General features: G+C 54.6%; 1 protein-coding gene across 1 annotated transcript in view; it reads left to right on the top strand.

Moving 5' to 3' along the window:
• The first annotated feature begins 13,631 nt into the window (after positions 1-13,631).
• ZNF423 (zinc finger protein 423) overlaps positions 13,632-18,325 on the top strand; it is a 365,642-nt gene continuing 360,948 nt past the window's right edge. Inside the window, exon 1 of the mRNA XM_032157297.2 lies at positions 13,632-13,997. Within this exon, the coding sequence (XP_032013188.1) occupies positions 13,958-13,997 (40 nt within the window). The 5' untranslated portion in view covers positions 13,632-13,957. The remainder of the gene's footprint in view (positions 13,998-18,325) is intronic.

Here is an 18,325-nt window from a genome sequence, read left to right as displayed (position 1 = left end):
ATTTCAGTCAAGGCCCCTGCAGCTTCTATGAATACCTAACACTGGAGGCTTTCCCAGCCCTGCTGGTTACCCCTGCAGCCCCCGACCCCTGTAGCAGCATTCTTAAATGGGCTTAGGTCTAGTTGGAGGGGTACAGGGAACCTAGGTGATTTGACTTGAAGCTACATTTGAGTAAGATTGAGAAAACATCAGTTGTCCATATCAACTAACCCACCCCACTCCACCACCCCACCACCCAACAAATGTAACATTTTCACATCTATTAGGTGCACATAAGTATCAGCTATTATTATTTTCTGCATGTTCAAAATCTTTCCTAATTAAACATGAACACAAAAGAATTTGGGGGTTGATGGAGATTTAGAGGAAGGACATGCTGTGCCCCCAACCTGACACCTGATACAATCGTCTGTGGTTCCCAGATGCCATCTTTATCTATCTGTTTGTATGTCTATCTAAACATCCATCCATCTAAAATCAATACGTCAACTATGCTTCAGGCAAGTTACCGAAACTGAAATTAACTGGCTGGGCAGGCGAACACCTCCAGCTTTGGAGGAAGATTTGCCTTGATTTCCATCCCGGTTCTATCCCTTAAGGGCTGTGTGACCTTGGACCAGTGACATGGCCTCTCTGAGACTCGATTTTCTCACGAAAAATGGAGATAATGACTGCATCATGGGCCTGAACTTCAACGGTATAGGAAGACCACTCTGCGGGATATTGGGCTGGGCCTTGGAAGTGGGGCGCTGGGAGAAAAGCGTGGAAAGGAGGGGTCTGTCCTTCCCCCAGCCCAGGGGATCTGGGTCCTCTTCCTCCCAACTCCTGCTTCAGACAAGGTTTCTGTGAGGTCCATGGGGTTCCCAGGGCAGAAGATCAGGAGAGTTTGTTTTCGGGCTTGCTGGCTTTTTGAGGGCGGGTTGGCGCCCCACGGGAGGCAGTGTCCCTGCGGGCCACTGCGGGAGCCTGGGCCGCCCTGCTCACGGGGCTTGGCGAGAGTGTAGGACCCAAGCGCGGCGAGGGGCACCTGGCTGCGGTCCCGCCCACGGCCCCTCACCCCTAGCTCGCAGACCATGTCCGGGGCCGCTCCGCTTCTAGCGCTGGGAGGTGGTGCGAAGTTGGAGAGCCTCTTGGGGTGGGAATGGGCGGCGGGGAATGGAACACCGCAAGAGCGCCAGAATAAGGGCTCCCTCTTCTTCACGCACCACCCCTGCCTCCCTGGCACGTGGCAGGCAACGAGAATGAGCCAGACTCACCAGGCTGTGGGCCTGGGGCTTAGTCCCACTTACAAACATGGTTACAGCCTGTAAGGGGCGCTGCAGGGTGGCTTCCCCGTCTTTGCAGGGAACACATTCCCTTTGACTCCACGCAGATCCCAGCCTGCTTGCCTTCTCCTGCCTGGTCAGTTAGGATCTGGGGACAGCTGAATTTGTGGTCCCTGCTAACCTCCCATCAGGAGAATGGAAGATTAGCGTGTGCTACATGCCGGCTCTGGGCTAACAAGCCAGAGTGTCAGTTAGTGTGATCCCCCACTCCCTTCACCACGACCAGGCAGTTCCATCAGACCAGGGGCTTTTCTGCCTTGCCCAGCTGGTGCCCACTAGTGGCCCAGTGGCTGTCACAGCAGGCCCCCCTCCCCCCGGAGGTTGCAAACTTGGGTTAGGTGAAGAAAGCATTTATGATAGTAAGATGTCACTTTCTTCAGCACTATTCTAAGTGCTTTATCTATAGGCTCCTTTAATCCTTACAGCAGCCCTACCTGGTAGGTACGAGCATGCCCCCATTTTCACAGATGAGGAAACTGAGGCACAGATAAATGAAATTTCTTGCTGGGAGGCAGAGGAGCTGAGTTCAAAGCGGGCTGTCTGCATTCGTATCACCAGATGTTGGTCTCACCCAGGACTAAAAGCAATGACACCCGACGCCTACCCCCAACCAACATCTAGCAACTTCAGGATGTTCAGTTCCCTCACCTGCCTTCCCTCCCCCGACATTTCTTTGTTACCTGGTTTTGGAATTGAGAGTACTGGCTTCAAGGCCAGCTCTGCCATTAGTTGGCAATGTGACCTTGGGCAAATCTGTTCCTTGCTAGACATCAGTTTCTCCATCTTTCTAGTCCAAGACTAGATCATCTCATAAGGCCCTTCCAGGTCCTTTAGACCCAGAATTCTGTTGCTTTTGTAAGGGGGACCTAATTGTTCATTTTCTGCCCTTGACAAACAGGCCCTCCAGAAGTCCTTGGCTTGGCCAAATGGTGGCTCTGCTCCCATGGGCAGGAGAAGGTTTGGAGTGCAGGCAGAAACTTCCCAAATCTTCCCCTTACTCCTGCTGTGGCCTTGGCTCTGGGCAGGGGCTCCAGGGCCTCTCCCAGTGGGTGCCGGAGGCCAGAGCCGCCTTTGTCTGCTGCAGGAGGCCAGCCAGGCGGCTGCGGCTGCAACCGGCCCCTGCCCAGGCCTGGGAGATGGTTTTTTTTTTTTCCTGTGTGTTGCAGCTGGGACCGTTTATAATAGGAAAAAAAGAGAATGACCAGGCCAGCCGGCTGGAAAATAAAGAGACTTAAAAAGAAAAGGGCTAGGCCTGTTCTTCTCCTGCAGAGGCTTTGGTTAAGCAGAAAGTTTTAGTTCCTTTCTGAAAGGCATTTGGGCTTTTGAAGTCCCCTGCGGGAGCTCCCTCTGGCCCCTGGGAAGCCAGGCCCTGGCATGTCCCAAAGCGCATGGCCAGGATGGGGCCAGGCCGCTAAGCGGAGGCAGTGGCAGCCCCGGGAATTACTGCACCGGGCTGTGTCCACTGAGGTCTGAGTGCTGCCTCATCTGCTCCCATCCCAGTGGGGCCCAAGCCCCATAACCTCCCTTTGGTGGCCTTTTCCCTGAATTTCCTCTGTTCCTCAGGCTTTGAATTCTGGCCTGGTGCCGGTTGGGCCAGAGGGTAGGAATAAGCCCAGATGTGCTTCTTCATTCAGACAGAGAACCAGGGGGATTTCACAAATGGGGAGACTGAGGCACTGAGAGGGTTTGCCCAAGGCCACCCAGGGAACCTAAACTTTTTTATTTTTTAAAAGACAAGGCCTTGCTTTGTCACCCAGCAATCATAACTCGCTGCAGCCTTGAACTCCTGGGTTTAAGACATCCTTCCACCCAGGTTCTGAGTAGCTGGAACCACAGGCACACACCACCACAGCTGGCTAATTTTATTTTTATTATTTATTTATTTATTCATTTATTTTTGAGACAGAGTCTCACTCTGTCACCCAGGCTGGAGTGTAGTGATATGATCTCAGCTCACTGCAACCTCTGCCTCCCGAGTAGCTGGGATTACAGGTATCTACCACCATGTCTGGCTAATTTTTGTATTTTTACTAGAGATGGGTTTCACCATGTTGGCCAGGCTGGTCTCAAACTCCTGACCTCAAAAGATCCGCCTGCCTTGGCCTCCCAAAGTGCTGAGATTACAAGCGTGAGCCACTGCACCTGGTCATTTTTATTTTTCTAGAGATGGGGGTCTCTCTATGTTGCCCAGGCTGCTCTTGAACTCCTGGGATCAAGCAGTCAACCTCACAAAGTGCTGAGATTATGGGTGTGAGCCACGAACCTAAACTGACTGAATGGCTGTTGTGTGTGCTCTGCCTATAAACATTAACAATAGCTAATGTGAATTAAGCCCTCACAATATGAAGGCCCCAGGGAAGGAATCCAGGGAACGGAAGAACAAATAAAAATAGGTGCTTGTGTTCAGGGGCTGTCAGGAAGCTGCTTACCTGCTCTCTTCTCTAGCCTTGTGAATGAGCTTACTTCCTTGTCAGCCCACCCCTCAGCAGAGTCTCAGCCATACTCATTACTGAAAAGGAACCACAATCAAAACTTTATAATGAACATTGATCAAGCACCTACTATGTGCAAAGTGCTGCGTACTAGGCATGTTACAGCATGAGCTGATTCCATGCCCCTTTCATATCATGGAGGCAGGTCACTATGGTGACATTGTCTTATGGATTACAACCACCCTGTGCCAGGGACACTATCCTCTCATTTTATAGGTAAGGTTGTCTTGCCCAAGGTAAGGCTGGGATTTGAATTCACCAGCTCTTTCCCCTGTGTGTCTAGAGCCCACTGCTGACCTCTGGACAGTGTCCTGCCAGCTTTTCCAGTCACCAGCACTCACTGGACAGGCAGTGGGCACCCTTGTGTGAAAGGGGTATAGAGCAAAATTGAGGGCTCTGCCCTGAAAGAGTGTTTGACCTAGTTGGGTGGGCAAAGCTTTCTTTCTTTTGTTTTCTTTCTTTCTTTCTTTTTTTTTTTTTTTTGAGACAGAGTCTTTCTCTGTCACGCAGGCTAGAGTGTAGTGGCACGATTTCAGCTCACTGCAACCTCCACCTCCGGGGTTCAAGTGATTCTCCCGCCTCAGCCTCCTGAATAGCTGGGATTACAGGTGCACACCATCACGCCCAGATAATTTTTGCATTTTCAGTAGGGATGGGGTTTCACCATGTTGGCCAGCCTGGTCTCGAACTCCTGACCTCAAGTGATCTGCCCACCTTGGCCTCCCAAAGAGCTGGGATTACAGGTGTGTGAAAGCACACCCAGCTCAAAGCCTTCTAATCAGCCTCTGTTGTCTGGCAGAAAGGCTTCATGCAACAATGGTTGATTGCCCAGGGAGATATTTGGGCACTTCCTCTGTGTGCCACACAGATTGATGTTTTTTTCTCCCAAAGCCAGCCCTAAGTTCTGAGCATCTGCAGGGTACTAGGGATGCAATGGGGAGCAGTGTAGACTCAGCCCTGATAATCCTCTTTCTCTCCCTCCTTCCTGGAGGCATTGGGTGTCTAAGGGCATTATATGTGCCGTGTACAGGGACCACACATGCTGATGTTCTTCTGAAATCTCCATGGTATTTCTCCCAGGCCTGGGCATCTAGTAGGTTCTTTCCATGATGGTGGGGAAGGAGTATTTATACAAGGAAAGAAATAAATACCAGATTTTTCCCCCCAAAATGATCTAAGCCAGTTTCATCCTTTTCAGTAGATAATAGTGGTCACAAAAGAGGTTAGAGGTGGATGAAGGTTTTCCACTCCCCCACAACCTCTCTACCAAGTGATACTGAAGGCCAAATTCTGTCGCACACACCGACCGTTATGAAACAGACATTGGCTGAGCACCATGGCTCATGTCTGTAATCCTAGCATTTTGAAGGCTGAGGCAGGCAGATTGCTTGAGGCCAGGAATTCGAGACCAGCCTGGCCAACATGGTGAAACCCTGTCTCTATAAGAAATACAAAAATTCTCCGGGTGTGGTGGTGTGTACCTGTGGTCCCAGCTACTTAGGAGGCTGAGGTGGGAGGATTGCTTGTGCTGGGGAGGTTGAGGCTACAGTGAGCTATGATCACGCCACAGCACTCCAGCCTGGGCAACTCAGCGTGACCCTGTCTCAAAAAAAATGAATAAGTAAAAAATAAGAAACCCAGATGTCCAGTAGCAAAGTAGGACCATTTTAAGCACAAAACAGATCCTGCAACCACTTTTGTGAGCTCCATGAAGTCTCAGCTCTCTGTCCTTCCAGACTCTCTGACCAGTTCCAGTGTGAAAGGCGCACTCCAGATATACCCATCACATTTCCAGTCAGGAATCTGTGTCCTCTACTGGGCACCATGCAGCTGAAATCCTACTCAATGGCTGGACTCAGGGCCCCTTAGGGCTCAAGGTATGTGTGCAGGGGGTTCGCCTTAAAGATACAGCTTATCTCAGCCTCTCTGGCTTTATAGTCCCTGTTCATGCAAGGTGGGGTGTGTCTCTGGATCATGTTTGCTGAACTGTACATGAGAGCTTTCAGTTTCATCAATGAGAGCTCACTGCTAAACGTGTCACATTTTTTGATGTCCAGTTTGCTAATTAGATTGGATGGTGGTTGGTTGAGTTACTGATGGTGGAAGGACTTGTGACCAGTCTTGAAGTGTGTGAGTCATGAAATTTGCATGCTACAGAGCATTTTGCCTTATCACTTCTGGGTAAAGCTGAAAGAATTTGGCATCACATCACATTCATTAAACAGAAGTTTAAAAAATTTTCTTAAAAAGTCCAAGCACAGTGGCTCATGCCTGTAATCCCAGCACTTTGGGAGGCTGAGGCAGGTGGATCACTTGAGGTCAGGAATTCGAGACCAGCCTGGCCAACATGGTGAAACCCCATCTCTACTAAAAATACAAAAATTAGCTGGGCATGGTGGTGGGTGCCTGTAATCCCAGCTACTCGGGAAGCTGAGGCAGGAGAATCACTTGAGCCTGGAAGGCGGAGGTTGCAGTGAACCGAGACTGCGCTACTGCACTCCAGCTTGGGTGACACAGAGCAAGACTCCATCTCAAAAAAAAAAAAAAAAAAAATCGTACTGAAAAAAATTGTAAAGCGAATCACAAACATTATAAAATAAGTATTTTAAGAGAACAAAGCAGCAAGTGACTCTGAGCCAAGTGACCCCAGGCTCGAGTGTGCTGCACACCTGGGCAGCTACAGGTGGTCGGGGTAGATGCTCTCAGGGCCAGAGCCTGGAGTTTCAAGCTTTCTGAGGGTACGAGTCCATGGGGATCCTCCCGCCAAGTTGGTTTCCTTGCTGTCTTGTGGGTGTTCCCTGCAAAGACTGCTGACGCTTGAAGAATTAAATAATTATAATAATGACGATAAAATAGAAATGGCTTTCCCAGCTGAACAGAAACCAGAGAAGACAAGGAGGTTCCCACACCCGCCTTATTGTTTTTGGCACCAGGCTACTACAGCCCGAGAGAGCCCCAGAGAGGCAGATGTCTGGGTCCACTGCTGGCCTCTTTGAGTTGTGGTCATGGGGAGGGGGGACAACGGGGACCTCTGGGGAATTTCAGGAGCATCTGCAGGGATTTCCCTCCTCAAAACACCAGGCTGAGAACTAAAAGCAGAGAAAAGGACTCTCTTTTTGATCTTGCCTTCCTCTCTTCTGAACTCTTGGGAACTTCAAGACCAAGTCTTGTGAGAAGAACCCTGCAAATAATGATGAAGAAGTGAGGGAGACCTGGGCTTGTGGCATCTGCTGGTTAACAATCATGCTGCCAGGCCATCTCCTGGAAGGCTTGACCAGAGAGCATGGCCATTGCTTCCTTAGTACCGGAGGACAGGAGTGTTCAGGGAAACTTGGATTCCACAAATAGATGCATCATTAAAATAAAACACAACCAGCCTGGCCAATATGATGAAACCTCATCTCTACTAAAAATACAAAAAAATTAGCTGGGCATGGTGGCACATGCCTGTAATCCCAGCTACTTCGGAGACTGAAGCAGGTAAATTGTTTGAATCTGGGAGGCGGAGTTTGCAGTGAGCCAAGATCGTGCCACTGCACTCCAGCCTGGGCGATAGAACAAGACTCCATCTCAAAAAATAAATAAACAAATAAATAAAATAATAAAGCGCAAATGCAGAAAACCTTCTCAATAGACATAAAGAAGCTAGAAAGCTTCTAGAAAGCAAGGGCAAGTCTGAATCAAGGAAATACCAGGGAGAAAGAGGAACTTATTGGTGCAAGGAGGGGATCTGCAGTTGTGTAACTGGCATCTCTATGAACATGGTTGACCTTGGAGGTGGTGAAGGTGAGAGAGAAAAGGTAAGGGAGGACAGTGAAGGCCGGATGACTGCTGTCTTGTGGCCAGACAGTCAGCATGGGCAGACGAGAAACCCTCAGGACCACCCTATGAGATCCGTGCTATCCGTTTTCTCATTTTGCAGATGCAAAAATGGAAGCACAGACTCCCTTGCTCCGGGTTCCTCAGCTAGGTGGTGAGGGAGGCTGGATTGGAAAATGGATGGAATTGGCTCCTAACCTGGCCATGGTGGCCTTTGCCTGAGCTGTGACAACCCTCGCTGAGAAGCCTCCAGCCAGGCCTTTTGCACACACTGTTCACAGCTGGGAACTCTATTCTCCATCTCCCCACTTGGCTCCTTCCTCCTCCTCCATAGGGCTCTCAGCAGACCACCTTTGAGACTCTGTTTTGTGGCCTCTTTGTACTATATTTTAATTTCTTCTCAGGATTGATCAAAACTATAAGTAAATAATTATTTTTGTGGCTATTTATTTATTTGAGACAGAGTCTCACTCTGTTAACCAGGCTGGAGTGCAGTGGCGTGATCCTGGCTCACTGCAGCCTCTGCCTCCTGGGCTCAAGCAATTCTCATGCCTCGGTCTCCCAAGTAGCTGGGATTACAGACACCCACCACCACGCCCAGCTAATTTTTGTATTTTTAGTAGAGACTTTTACCATGTTGGCCAGGCTGGTCTCGAACTCCAGACCTCAAGTGATCCACCCATCTCAGCCTCCCAAAGTGCTGAGATTACAGATGTGTGCCACCGCGACTGGCCTTGTGTGGCCATTTATTAAGTCAGCCATTCCCCCTCACCCCCTACAACTAGAGGGCAAGCCCCAACAGGGAGGAACTGCTATCCTTCTCATTCATTGTTATACCCTCAGTCTTGGCACACAGTAAGTGCAAAATCATAAATAAATGTTGAATAAACACAGGAACAAAGCAGTGAACTTATTCTCTGGGGAAAGGCTGAAGGGATAAATTGTCCCTCCCCAAAATGACTGTTCCTCATAGGCTGATGCAAATTCTTCACAGTAGGGACTGGGAGTTTCAAGTAATAAAGCGGTAAACAAAAACCACTCATTCCAGATATTCCAGATATATATTCAAGTGACTGCTGTCATTTAAAGTAAGTGATTTGTGTGTACGTGGAAGGGGAAAAGGTGGGCATTTGTTTTTTCTTTTTCTTTTCTTCTTTTTTTGAGACGGAGTCTTGCTTTGTCACCCAGGCTGGAGTGCAGTGGCATGATCTCAGCGCACTGCAACCTCAGCCTCCCAGGTTCAAGTGATCGTCATGCCTCAGTCTCCCGAGTAGCTGGGACTACAGGTATATGCCACCAAGGCACGTGCCACCATGCCCAGATAATTTTTGTATTTTTAGTAGAGACAGGGTTTCAACATGTTGCTGGGGCTGGTCTCGAACTCATGACCTCAGATGATCCACCCACCTCAGCCTCCCAAAGTGCTGGGATTACAGGCATAAGCCAGGGCCTCCCCAGCAGGTGATCCATCCGTTTCATCTTCCCAAAGCGCTGGGAGAAAGCCTTCATGTAACAATGGTTGATTGCCCAGGGAGGTATTTGGGCACTTCCTCTGTGTGCCACACAGATTGATGTTTTTTCTCCCAAAGCCAGCCCTGAGTTCTGAGCATCTGCAGGTACTAGGGATGCAATGGGGAGCAGTGTAGACTCAGCCCTGATAATCCTCTCTCTCCCTCCTTCCTGGAGGCATTGGGTGTCTAAGGGCATTATATGTGCCGTGTACAGGGACCACACATGCTGATGTTCTTCTGAAATCTCCATGGTATTTCTCCCAGGCCTGGGCATCTAGTAGGTTCTTTCCATGATGGTGGGGAAGGAGTATTTATACAAGGAAAGAAATAAATACCAGATTACAGGTGTGAGCCACGGCGCCTGGCCAAAGGTGGGCATTTGATCACTTACTAGAAAGCATCTCTTGAGCAACTCTGGGAGCTCTGCAGGGATCGTAGGTCTGAAGCCACAAAGTGAACGCTACCTTGTTTTCTTTATTGTCCTATCTTGTTTTTGTAGCCCACCAGACCGTCGTGCATTCACCAGTCCGCTCAAAATGACACCTGCCTCTTGAAAACTCAAGGAAGAAGCCTCAGTTGCTGCACGTCTAGGAAAAACATTCTTAAGGAGCATAGTTGGGCAAAGCACCCCTTGGGCAAGAGGTTTCCCCTCTTCCAGCCAAGTTATGACTTTGAAGGAAGATGCACCTTTTTGTGGGCAAAGTCTTACTTGTTCTCAAAAACCTCAACTTGGAATTTCTCTTGCATTTATGACGGTGGCTCCTGCTCCTTACAGCTTGCAGTGGGTTTCCACAGCCACTCCTCCTAGCAGGGCAGGAGCAGCTGTTCACTTTCCGACGAAGAAGGAGAGGCCAGAGGGGCCCCTTCTCATAGGGGAGGGGACCGGACCCCCTATTCCCTGCCAGAAGTAGGCAGGTGGGGGGTATAAAACACCACCTGAAAATGACCCTTTCTGGTCCAAGGTCACCCGTGAGAAGCAAGGCCCAGGTGTCACCTGGTGTCCCTCGAGGCCCTTGCAGTCCGAGCTCAAAGGTGGGGTGGGGATTGCAAGTAAGGAAGGCACTATTGGCTTTTTGTTCCTTTGAGATTTTCCTTAAAACAACATTTTTCTGGAAGGAGTTAAAAATGAAACAAACTTCAGAGGAAGCGGGACGGGCCGAGGCGGGGACAAGGTCGGGCTCCCTCTGCACTCTTGACTGCCGCTGAGCTGAGAGACGCCGAACTTGGCGGGGGAGGGTGGAGCGTCGGGACGCGGACGTACGTGCAGGGGACGCGTGGGAGGGGGCCCGGAAAACTTTGTGCGCGGCTCCAGGATCTCGTCCTTTCGGATTAGGTCAGGATGGGCTATTGCGGGTTCCCCATCCTGTTGCCCCCACCTCCGTCCTCAGCCTTCAGCAGGCCCCTAGGGGTGGAAAAGGGCACCCCGTGGGACTCCAACCACCCCTCTCCCCCGACGGCACCTCTTTCGTCCCGCACACGCATTCCCCACCGCGCTCCTTTTGTCCGCCCCCTCACTCTCCAGACTCCCGGCTGGGCAGGATCCGCAATCTCCAGCCCCCCAGAGAGCCTGGGCGGGAGAGCTGGGGGCCGTTCCCCGCCCCCTCCCTCTAGCAGAGGCAGCCCGTGGCGGGGGCACCCCAGAGCCGAGGCCAATCGCCCCCCTCCCCCAGCGTGTGCCATCTGCCGCCTGTCAGCCACTCTCTGCGGGCCTCGATCCCAGGCGCCAGCGGGGGTAGGGGGAGCGGCTGATTCTGCCCCTCCTTCCTGGCTCCTTCCCAGTCGCCTCGCGGCCCCTGCCCTCGCCTCGGCCCTTGGCACCCCCGGTTCAGCCCAACTCCGTGCATCCCTGGGCCGCGGGGGGCGGCTCCCATTCCCTCCGGGAAGGCCGAGATGTTGGACACTCTTGGACGCACAAGCTGGGGAGGGCTGTGGCCTGGGGATGGCAGCGCTAACCCGGGGAGGGGCGGCCCTCAGGGTTTAGGTCTAGTTAGGGGACGTCTCGGTCCTGGCCCCCGCCCCTCTGGGGAGCGTCGCTCGCCGGCTCTCGCTGTCAGGGTGTCCACTTAGGCGTCGCGTTTAGCCCGTCACCCGACTCTACCTCTGAGACTGCCTAGGGCGCGCGCGCCTGGCCCCCCTGCCTCAGGCCTCTCCGCATCCTCCAGCCCGCGCTCCCCAGCCGCGTGTGTGCGGGGGTGGCATCTACCTCGGCAATCAGCCCAGCACGGGGTTGGCGAGCAGGGCCCGGCGGGACCGCGGAGAGAGCTGAGCGGGGCCGGTCCCGGCTGGCGGGCAGGCTGGGGAGCGGCGGGGCGCGGGCACCCTGCGTGGGGCGGGCGCCGCGGCACGGCCGGCCCCGGAGCTGTTCTCTGCGGGCAGCAGGTTTTTCCGTGAAAGGTTGCCCTGGGTAACTCGTCTCCGAGGGGACGTAGCCCTCCCCTCTCCAAGTGGCAACTTATCGATCCGAGAGATTGATAACCCCCAGCGCCGCGCCGTGCACCCGCTCCGTTCTCCTGGCTCCGGGGCGCGCCGGCCCGAGGTGGCGCCACTCACCCGGGAGGGGGGCGAGGTCGGGGCCGCTCCCCACCTGAGACCTGGCCGCCTGCAGCTAGTGGGGGAGGGAGAGGCTCCGAGGAACGGTTTAGGGGAGCCGTCTGGGGAAGACTTTTCCCAAGTCAGAACCCTTCCCCGGCTTGCCGGGAGACCGGAGTCTCAGCGGGTTCAGGAGCTGCGGGGGGGGACGCGCGGCGCCCCCTGGCGGCTGGGTAAAACCTCGCAGAAAGTAGCAGCTGGTTTATTTCTTCTGACAACTGCGCGGGGAGGGGGGTGCTCCTTCAGGGTCTCGGGGGTAAGGTGTTCCTTTTACAGTCGGACAGAGGAAGTGCACACCAGGCGCGAGAATTCTACAAATGCGGGTGTAGGGGGCGCACGGGGTTAGCCCAGTGGTGGAAGAATTTGTTGGATGTGGGGCAGGGGTGGTCTTTGAACACCGACCGGTGGGCAAAAGCCAATCTGGCAGAGCCAGGTCCTGGGATAGTTCATGTGCGTGAGGCGTACATCGCGAGGTGGCAATACTAGGGCAGCCCACCTCGGTTTGCTCCCCCATTCTCTCACTTTTTATAGTTTGTGAGGCTCATACGTCTTGGCGAGCTTGACAGCCGCGTGGGCCCTAAGTGTGTTCCCTCCTCCTGCCCCCGGTGCAGCCAGCGCCCGAGCCCCGGCCCCGCGTGCTGGTGCGGTGCCCGCGCCCGCGCCGTGCCTGCCGCCGCCGCCGCCGCCGCCGCCGCGGTCCGGGTTTTGCGGGCGGCCGGAGCTGTATTTCCAGCGCTGTCCATCGCTCGGTGCTGTTGGCCCTCTCTCCGTCTGATCCGAGCCGGAGCAGTGCGGGGCGCCCCACGGGATCAGAGCGCTCCCCCGCCGGGACTCCGCTCCTCACATCCTCCTGCTGGGACCCGGCTACATTTCCAGCCAAGCCTGGCTTTATTATGTGTCTCTGCAGTGCAGCCCCAGCAGCCGGATCGGGAGGAGGAGAGCCAGCGACCACAAAGAAGACAGGAGCGCGAGGGAGGCTGGCGGGCGGGCCGGCGCCGGCTGGAGCGCGGAGGAGCCGGGGCGCAGCCGCCGCCGCCGCTGCCCAGGAGGACGGGAGCCCGGCCGCCGCCGCCGCCGCCGCCGCCTGCTCGTCCTCCTCCTCCGCCACCGCGGCCGCCGCCTCCCCCCTCTCCGAGCCCCTGGCCCATGGAGGCAGCTAGCGGGGCCGGCGACTTGGCACCGGCCTGGGGATCGGCTGCGCGCCTCGCGCTGAGCACCGCAGCCCGAGGGCAGGCAGCGGCGGCCCGGCGCACGGGCTGAGCGATGCCCGAGGCACGGGCGCGCCTGCCGGCCGCCGCCTGAGCGCCCCCGCGCGCCCCTTCCTCCTCCGGGGGGCCGGCGCCGGACCGAGCCGAGAGCCAGAGAAGGGGGCGTGAGCCAGGGGCCCGGAGCCGCGGCTTCCGAGCCACTGCGGCCGTTTCGAGCCTCCCCTCCAAGTAGGCTGAGTTGAGGGACCCCCGCCCCCTATCCATCATAATCTCCAAACCAGGAGCTTGGGCATTTTTGAGCCATTAATATTTATTATTTTTTTTTGTGCGGCAGGGGATAATTTGAAGGCTTTTTTTTTTTTTTTTTTCCGGGGGGTACTGAGCTTCCGCGCTCCCGACCGCCTCCCGGTCTCCTCCCCCCTTGAGATACCCTCGACTCCAGCCCCGTTCCCCCTCCTCAGATGGGTTCATTGTGAGCTCCGCACCGGGCTGCGTGGTCGGACGCCTGCAAACTTTGCACAAAAATCCGGCAAGGGGCGGAGGAGGAGAAGGAGGAGGAGGGTGAGGGTGGCGGTAGGGTGGGGGAGGGAAGGAGGGGGCCGCAGGGGCCGGGGGCCGGCGGGGGGTTGGGAGGAGGAGGGGGGCGGCTTTTTTTTTTTTTTTTTTTTTTTTTTGCATAACTCGGCTCGGCCGAGTGGCCTCCGGACTCCCCGCGCCGCTGGGACCGCCGCTTGGATCGGGAGCCCCCGGCTGCCGCATTGCAACAGGCAGGGCCCCGGCGCGCCCCCCGGGCCTCCCCCCGCCTTCGAGCGGCCTCGGCCGGCCCGGGCCGCCCCCCCAAGGGAGGCCGCCCCGGACCTGCGGTCCGCTCCCCACAGCCGCCAACCGGGCTGCAAAAAAAAAAGTTTCCAAGAGACAGGCGGAGGAGAAGGGGGAGAAGGGCTGCCCGGAGCGGCGGGGGGCGGCGGGGGGAGCCGGCTGCGGAGGGCGACGGAGCGCCCGGAGCCCCGGACATGTCCAGGCGGAAGCAAGCGAAGCCGCGCTCGGTGAAAGGTGAGCGAGAGAGGCCCGGCGGAGGCGCGAGCGAGCGAGCGAGGAGGGAGGGAGCGAGGGAGCGAGGGAGGAGGGACCGGCGAGCGAGCGGGCGGGCGGCCGGGGACCCGCGCGAGAGAGCCGAGAGGAGGAGGAGGAGGCGGCAGAGGAGGCGGAGGCGGAGGCGGAGGCGGAGGAGGGGGAGGAGGAAGCCGGGAGCAGGAGGCGGAGGCGGAGGCGGCGGCGGCGGCGGCGGCGGAGGGGGTACGCCGCGGACACCCTCCCCGCCTGCGCCCGGCGCCGTCGCCCGTGGGGAACCCAGGCCTGGGGGCGCCGCTAAGGGGCCCTTGCCGCTCCCTCCGTGCGGGCCCCAGGCCCGTGTGGCCAATCAAGGGGTGCGGGCCCGACTTGGCGGGGATTGCGAATCTCGGCGGCGGCGGGCGGGCGACAGGAGGAAGGAAGAGGCGGCGAGGACGGGCACCCGGCAGGCCGACAGCTCCGAGGCCGCCCTCGCTGGCCCCGGGCCTCGCTGGCTCTTTCTGGCCCCTGCCTGGTCGCCCGAGGACGCGGGGAGCGGCGGGCGCTGTCCGCGAGCGCCCCGGGCGCCGCGCCCTCGCCCCGGCCGCCAGGCGCCCCCTCCCGCCCCTGCCCAGGCCTTCTCCCGGCCCGGGCCCCTGCACTTCCTGCCTCCTCCACCGAGGCCCACCGGGCAGGGAGCCTCCGCCAGGAGTTCATTGTCTGCGCCGCGCCGCGCCGCGCCGGCGGGACGCGGTTCCTCAGGGGAGCTCAGCGGCCGCGGTGCGCGCCCCTCCGCGGAGGGCGCCCCGGATCTGACCCTGGGCACCGGCACCCTCGACACCCAGGCTGGCTTTCTGTGTCGGCTCCCCGGGGTGCGCGCGTTTGTGGGGAGCTGCAGATACATAGATACACACACCCATCCCTTCGTCTCCACGCTTTGCTTTCTATTTCCACCGAGGGCCCCCAGCTCAAGGGGATCCCTGGAGAGTAGAGGCCCCGGGGAAAGGCCGCGCGCCATCAGCGGAGCCCCTCCCCTGGCCTCCTATCCCCGCGGCTGGCCTTTCCAGGCCTTGCCTGCTGCTTTGTCCCGATTCTAGCCCCTCGGTTGGGTGCCCGGGCGCCTGGCTGTGAGATGGGAGATGATCGAGGAGGGGGGAACGATGAGAGCGGCAAAGTCTACGGAGCCAAAGCCCCCAGGCCCTTGTCTTCTCCCAGCTCCCCTGATGACCTCTGGCCTGAGCCCAGTTCTGCTCTGAAAAGTTCATTTCCTGGAGGCCTGCGCGGGAAGGCGCTGGGGCCCCGCTCCCTTCCTGCCAGCCTTGCGCCTGGCTGGAATGGCTGGAACTGAATCTGGCAAGGAGGATCTTGAGACACCCGTCAGTTCTGTCCTCCTGAAGTCCCCGAAAGGACTGCCCCCGGCCCAGCAGAGACCCTCCCCGTCATATTAGAAGGAGACCAACTGAGTCCAAACGGAGCGCCCGGCCCGTTCCTACTCCTCCTTTTCCCTGAGAGAAGTTGGTCTTGTTCGCCTCACCCTGCCTGGTCTCCCAATCCGGGACGGCCTGGCCTGCTCCACAGAACTGGGAGTTCAGAGGGTGTTCCGATTGGGGGACTGGCAAACCAGAAGAGAGACTCCAAGAAGAGGACGGGAAAGAAGGGTGGATGTTTCTCTTTTGCTGATGAAAGGGCTGTACGGCTTGAAATAATACTGGATTTCTTTTCTCTTTCCCTGGCTCACTGCTCACTCCTTCAGGAGCCACTTAAGAGGCGACCCAGAAGAAAATGTGAAATTGGAATTTCTGGTTGGAAAAACAGTTTTATTTAACTCAGGCAGTTGATTTTGAGTTAAACCTAAGTACAGAAGCCGATTTTTCCGTCAAGATGCAAAGCTTGCTTACCTAGACTTCCAATCCACTTCTCCAAACCTCCTTATGTTAGAAGGCGAGACCCAGAAAGCAAAGGGAGAGCAGTTTGCAGTGAACAGATGGGTGGGTGTTTCAGAGTTGGTTGAACCGAGTTCTAAAACCACTCTATGGATATCTGAGAAAGACTCAAGAATTGGTCTTCAGCCTTTCATGAAATGAGCCTTGAAATGATTTTTAGTGAGTTCCTCTCTCAGATATATATGTGTGTATGTGTAGCAGACAGTTCAAGCAGGTTGATAGGAAGACAGCAAGGTGAACAGGAGGCCAGTGGAGGCATTTCCAGGCTAGGTGTTGTAAATATCAGCCACACAGAGCCGTTCTGTCCGCGGAGTCGGAGACCCCCTGATTCTTCCCATGGCTTTTTGCATTTTCCAAAAGCAGCTACAACCCTTGTCTCTCACCATTTTACCTTTTATTCAGCTTATTGGGGTGAAGAGGGTGGAGATGTGGCCACTTACCAAGGGAGGAATTAAGAGAGAAGATAATTTGGATAGATAAGAGTTCCAGCAGGTGAGGGATTTATTGCTTTTCGAGAACTGCTCCCCCACTCCCCGGCCCCTTCTCTTAACCAATATTCAAAAGTGTATGCTTGAGTGTGGGCAGCTCCACACCAAGTGTTTGAAACAAGGTCTTCTTCACCTTTAAAGATGCTTGAAAGTGCTTCTTAAGGAACAGCGGTGTCTTTTACATTTTATTTTATTTTATTTTATTTTGTCTCCACTGCTGTGTGTCAGGGCTAATGTAGAGGCTTTGTGGACTTCCCCAGCCCCGAGCATTCTGCCGCAAAAGTCGCTTGACTGTAATTTGTAATTGATCTCGGAAATGTGAAAGCCCATAGCAGGAAGGAAAGACAGAAATATAACAATTTTGAATGAATGCTCAGAAAGTGTGATTTGAAAGTACAGGCATTGCTGCTTTGAAAATAAAACTGGCCTCTGGGGGCTGGGGTTGTCTCACTTCCCACTCACGGACACAACCTCCGTTCTGGAGTGGGGTCACTTGTCCCCGCAGTATGTTTGTCCTTCTTTGGAAAACCCAGCGCACAGGGAGGACACCTAGTAAATAGGGAAGGGGGTCGGGGCAGTAGGGGAGGGGGGAGAATAGCCTCATTGGTTTTCAAAAGCCTTGTAATTTTATTAAAAAAAAAAAAAAAACCCCTAAAGCCAGGAGTGTTATAAAAGTCACATTTTTTCTGACAGATTTTCCCTCCCTACACCTTTCTCCCCTTTTTTGTTTCCTGGTGGTGTGGTGTGGTGTGGTGGTTGCAGTGATTTGTTCTCTTTGATAATTTTGGCCTCATTTTCCCGGGCTGTTCTCATCATGCTCACTGATGTTATTTCGGCTGATGATATCAGGTGGTTTGGTTAACGATTACCACTGCAGTTCTCTCTGTCACTCAACATTAAGGAGGCCTGTCCCCTTTCACCCCATGGCTTTCTTAGATCCATGCAACAGCCTTTTCATTTATAGAGAAAATTGATACATCTTTTCCCTTGCCTTAGCTTAAAACTTTTGAATAATTTTAATACTGTCGATTTTTTCTGTCTAGCAACTGCCTGTTAATTACAGTTCTTAATATTAATTAGCACTCAGGCTATGTCCATGCACCCGCCCACCCCAACATCCCAAAGTACCCCCAGTGGCTTCTTGGCACTCCCTTCCCCTTCTTTGTCTTCCTCTTTTGCCAGCGTGTAGCTCCTCAAAGTCCATCTTATAAATTTGGTGGTCTAGGGACTTGGGGACACTGCGCGTGTTTCCATGGAAATAATTGAGATGTAATAAATAGAGGCATTCTGAGGTTACAGGTTTCTCGATTCAGCTGAGACCACATACAAGTATAAATTGTCGAGATTTGTTTGGCTGAATGTACATGATCTTGTAGGAAGGGCAAAACAAATCCTTTATAGGATCTTTAGCTTTCTATGTGGAGTGGGGTAGCTAACATTTAATCCTAATATTTAATCCCCCCTCCTCAATTAAGTTATCGATTCCCAGCTTTGGAAGGGCCTGTTTCATTCTAGAAAACATCCTTTATGTCTAGTAATTGCTGTTTAGATTCTTACACCTGTTTCCTTGCAAAAACTTAATAAGCAATAAAATAAGATAACTATGTGCCTCTGGCAGGGGAATCCTGCTAAACGGTTAACCATAAGGTGCCTAGCATGCATTCATAATGAAAGGTGCAAAATGCCGGTGACTTTACAGTCATAAAGTAATTCAGAAGAAGTGGCCAGCCCTGGCAATGTTGTGGCATGCTACAGTGTGTTAACAGAGGAGGAGGAGGAGGAGGGGGAACCAGGAAGGCAGGAAACTGGAGCACTTGAGTACAGGGTTCCTAGCTGGAGACGAAAGGCTGGGGATCTGGTTCAATCTAATAGAAAGTTGCAATAATTGCTATATCGGTAG

This window comes from Hylobates moloch, unplaced genomic scaffold (assembly GCF_009828535.3).
Source record: "Hylobates moloch isolate HMO894 unplaced genomic scaffold, HMol_V3 SCAFFOLD_6, whole genome shotgun sequence".
NCBI classification, from domain to species: Eukaryota; Metazoa; Chordata; class Mammalia; order Primates; family Hylobatidae; genus Hylobates; species Hylobates moloch.
Note: the sequence above shows the minus strand (reverse complement) of the source record. Positions and strands in the feature narration are given on the sequence as shown.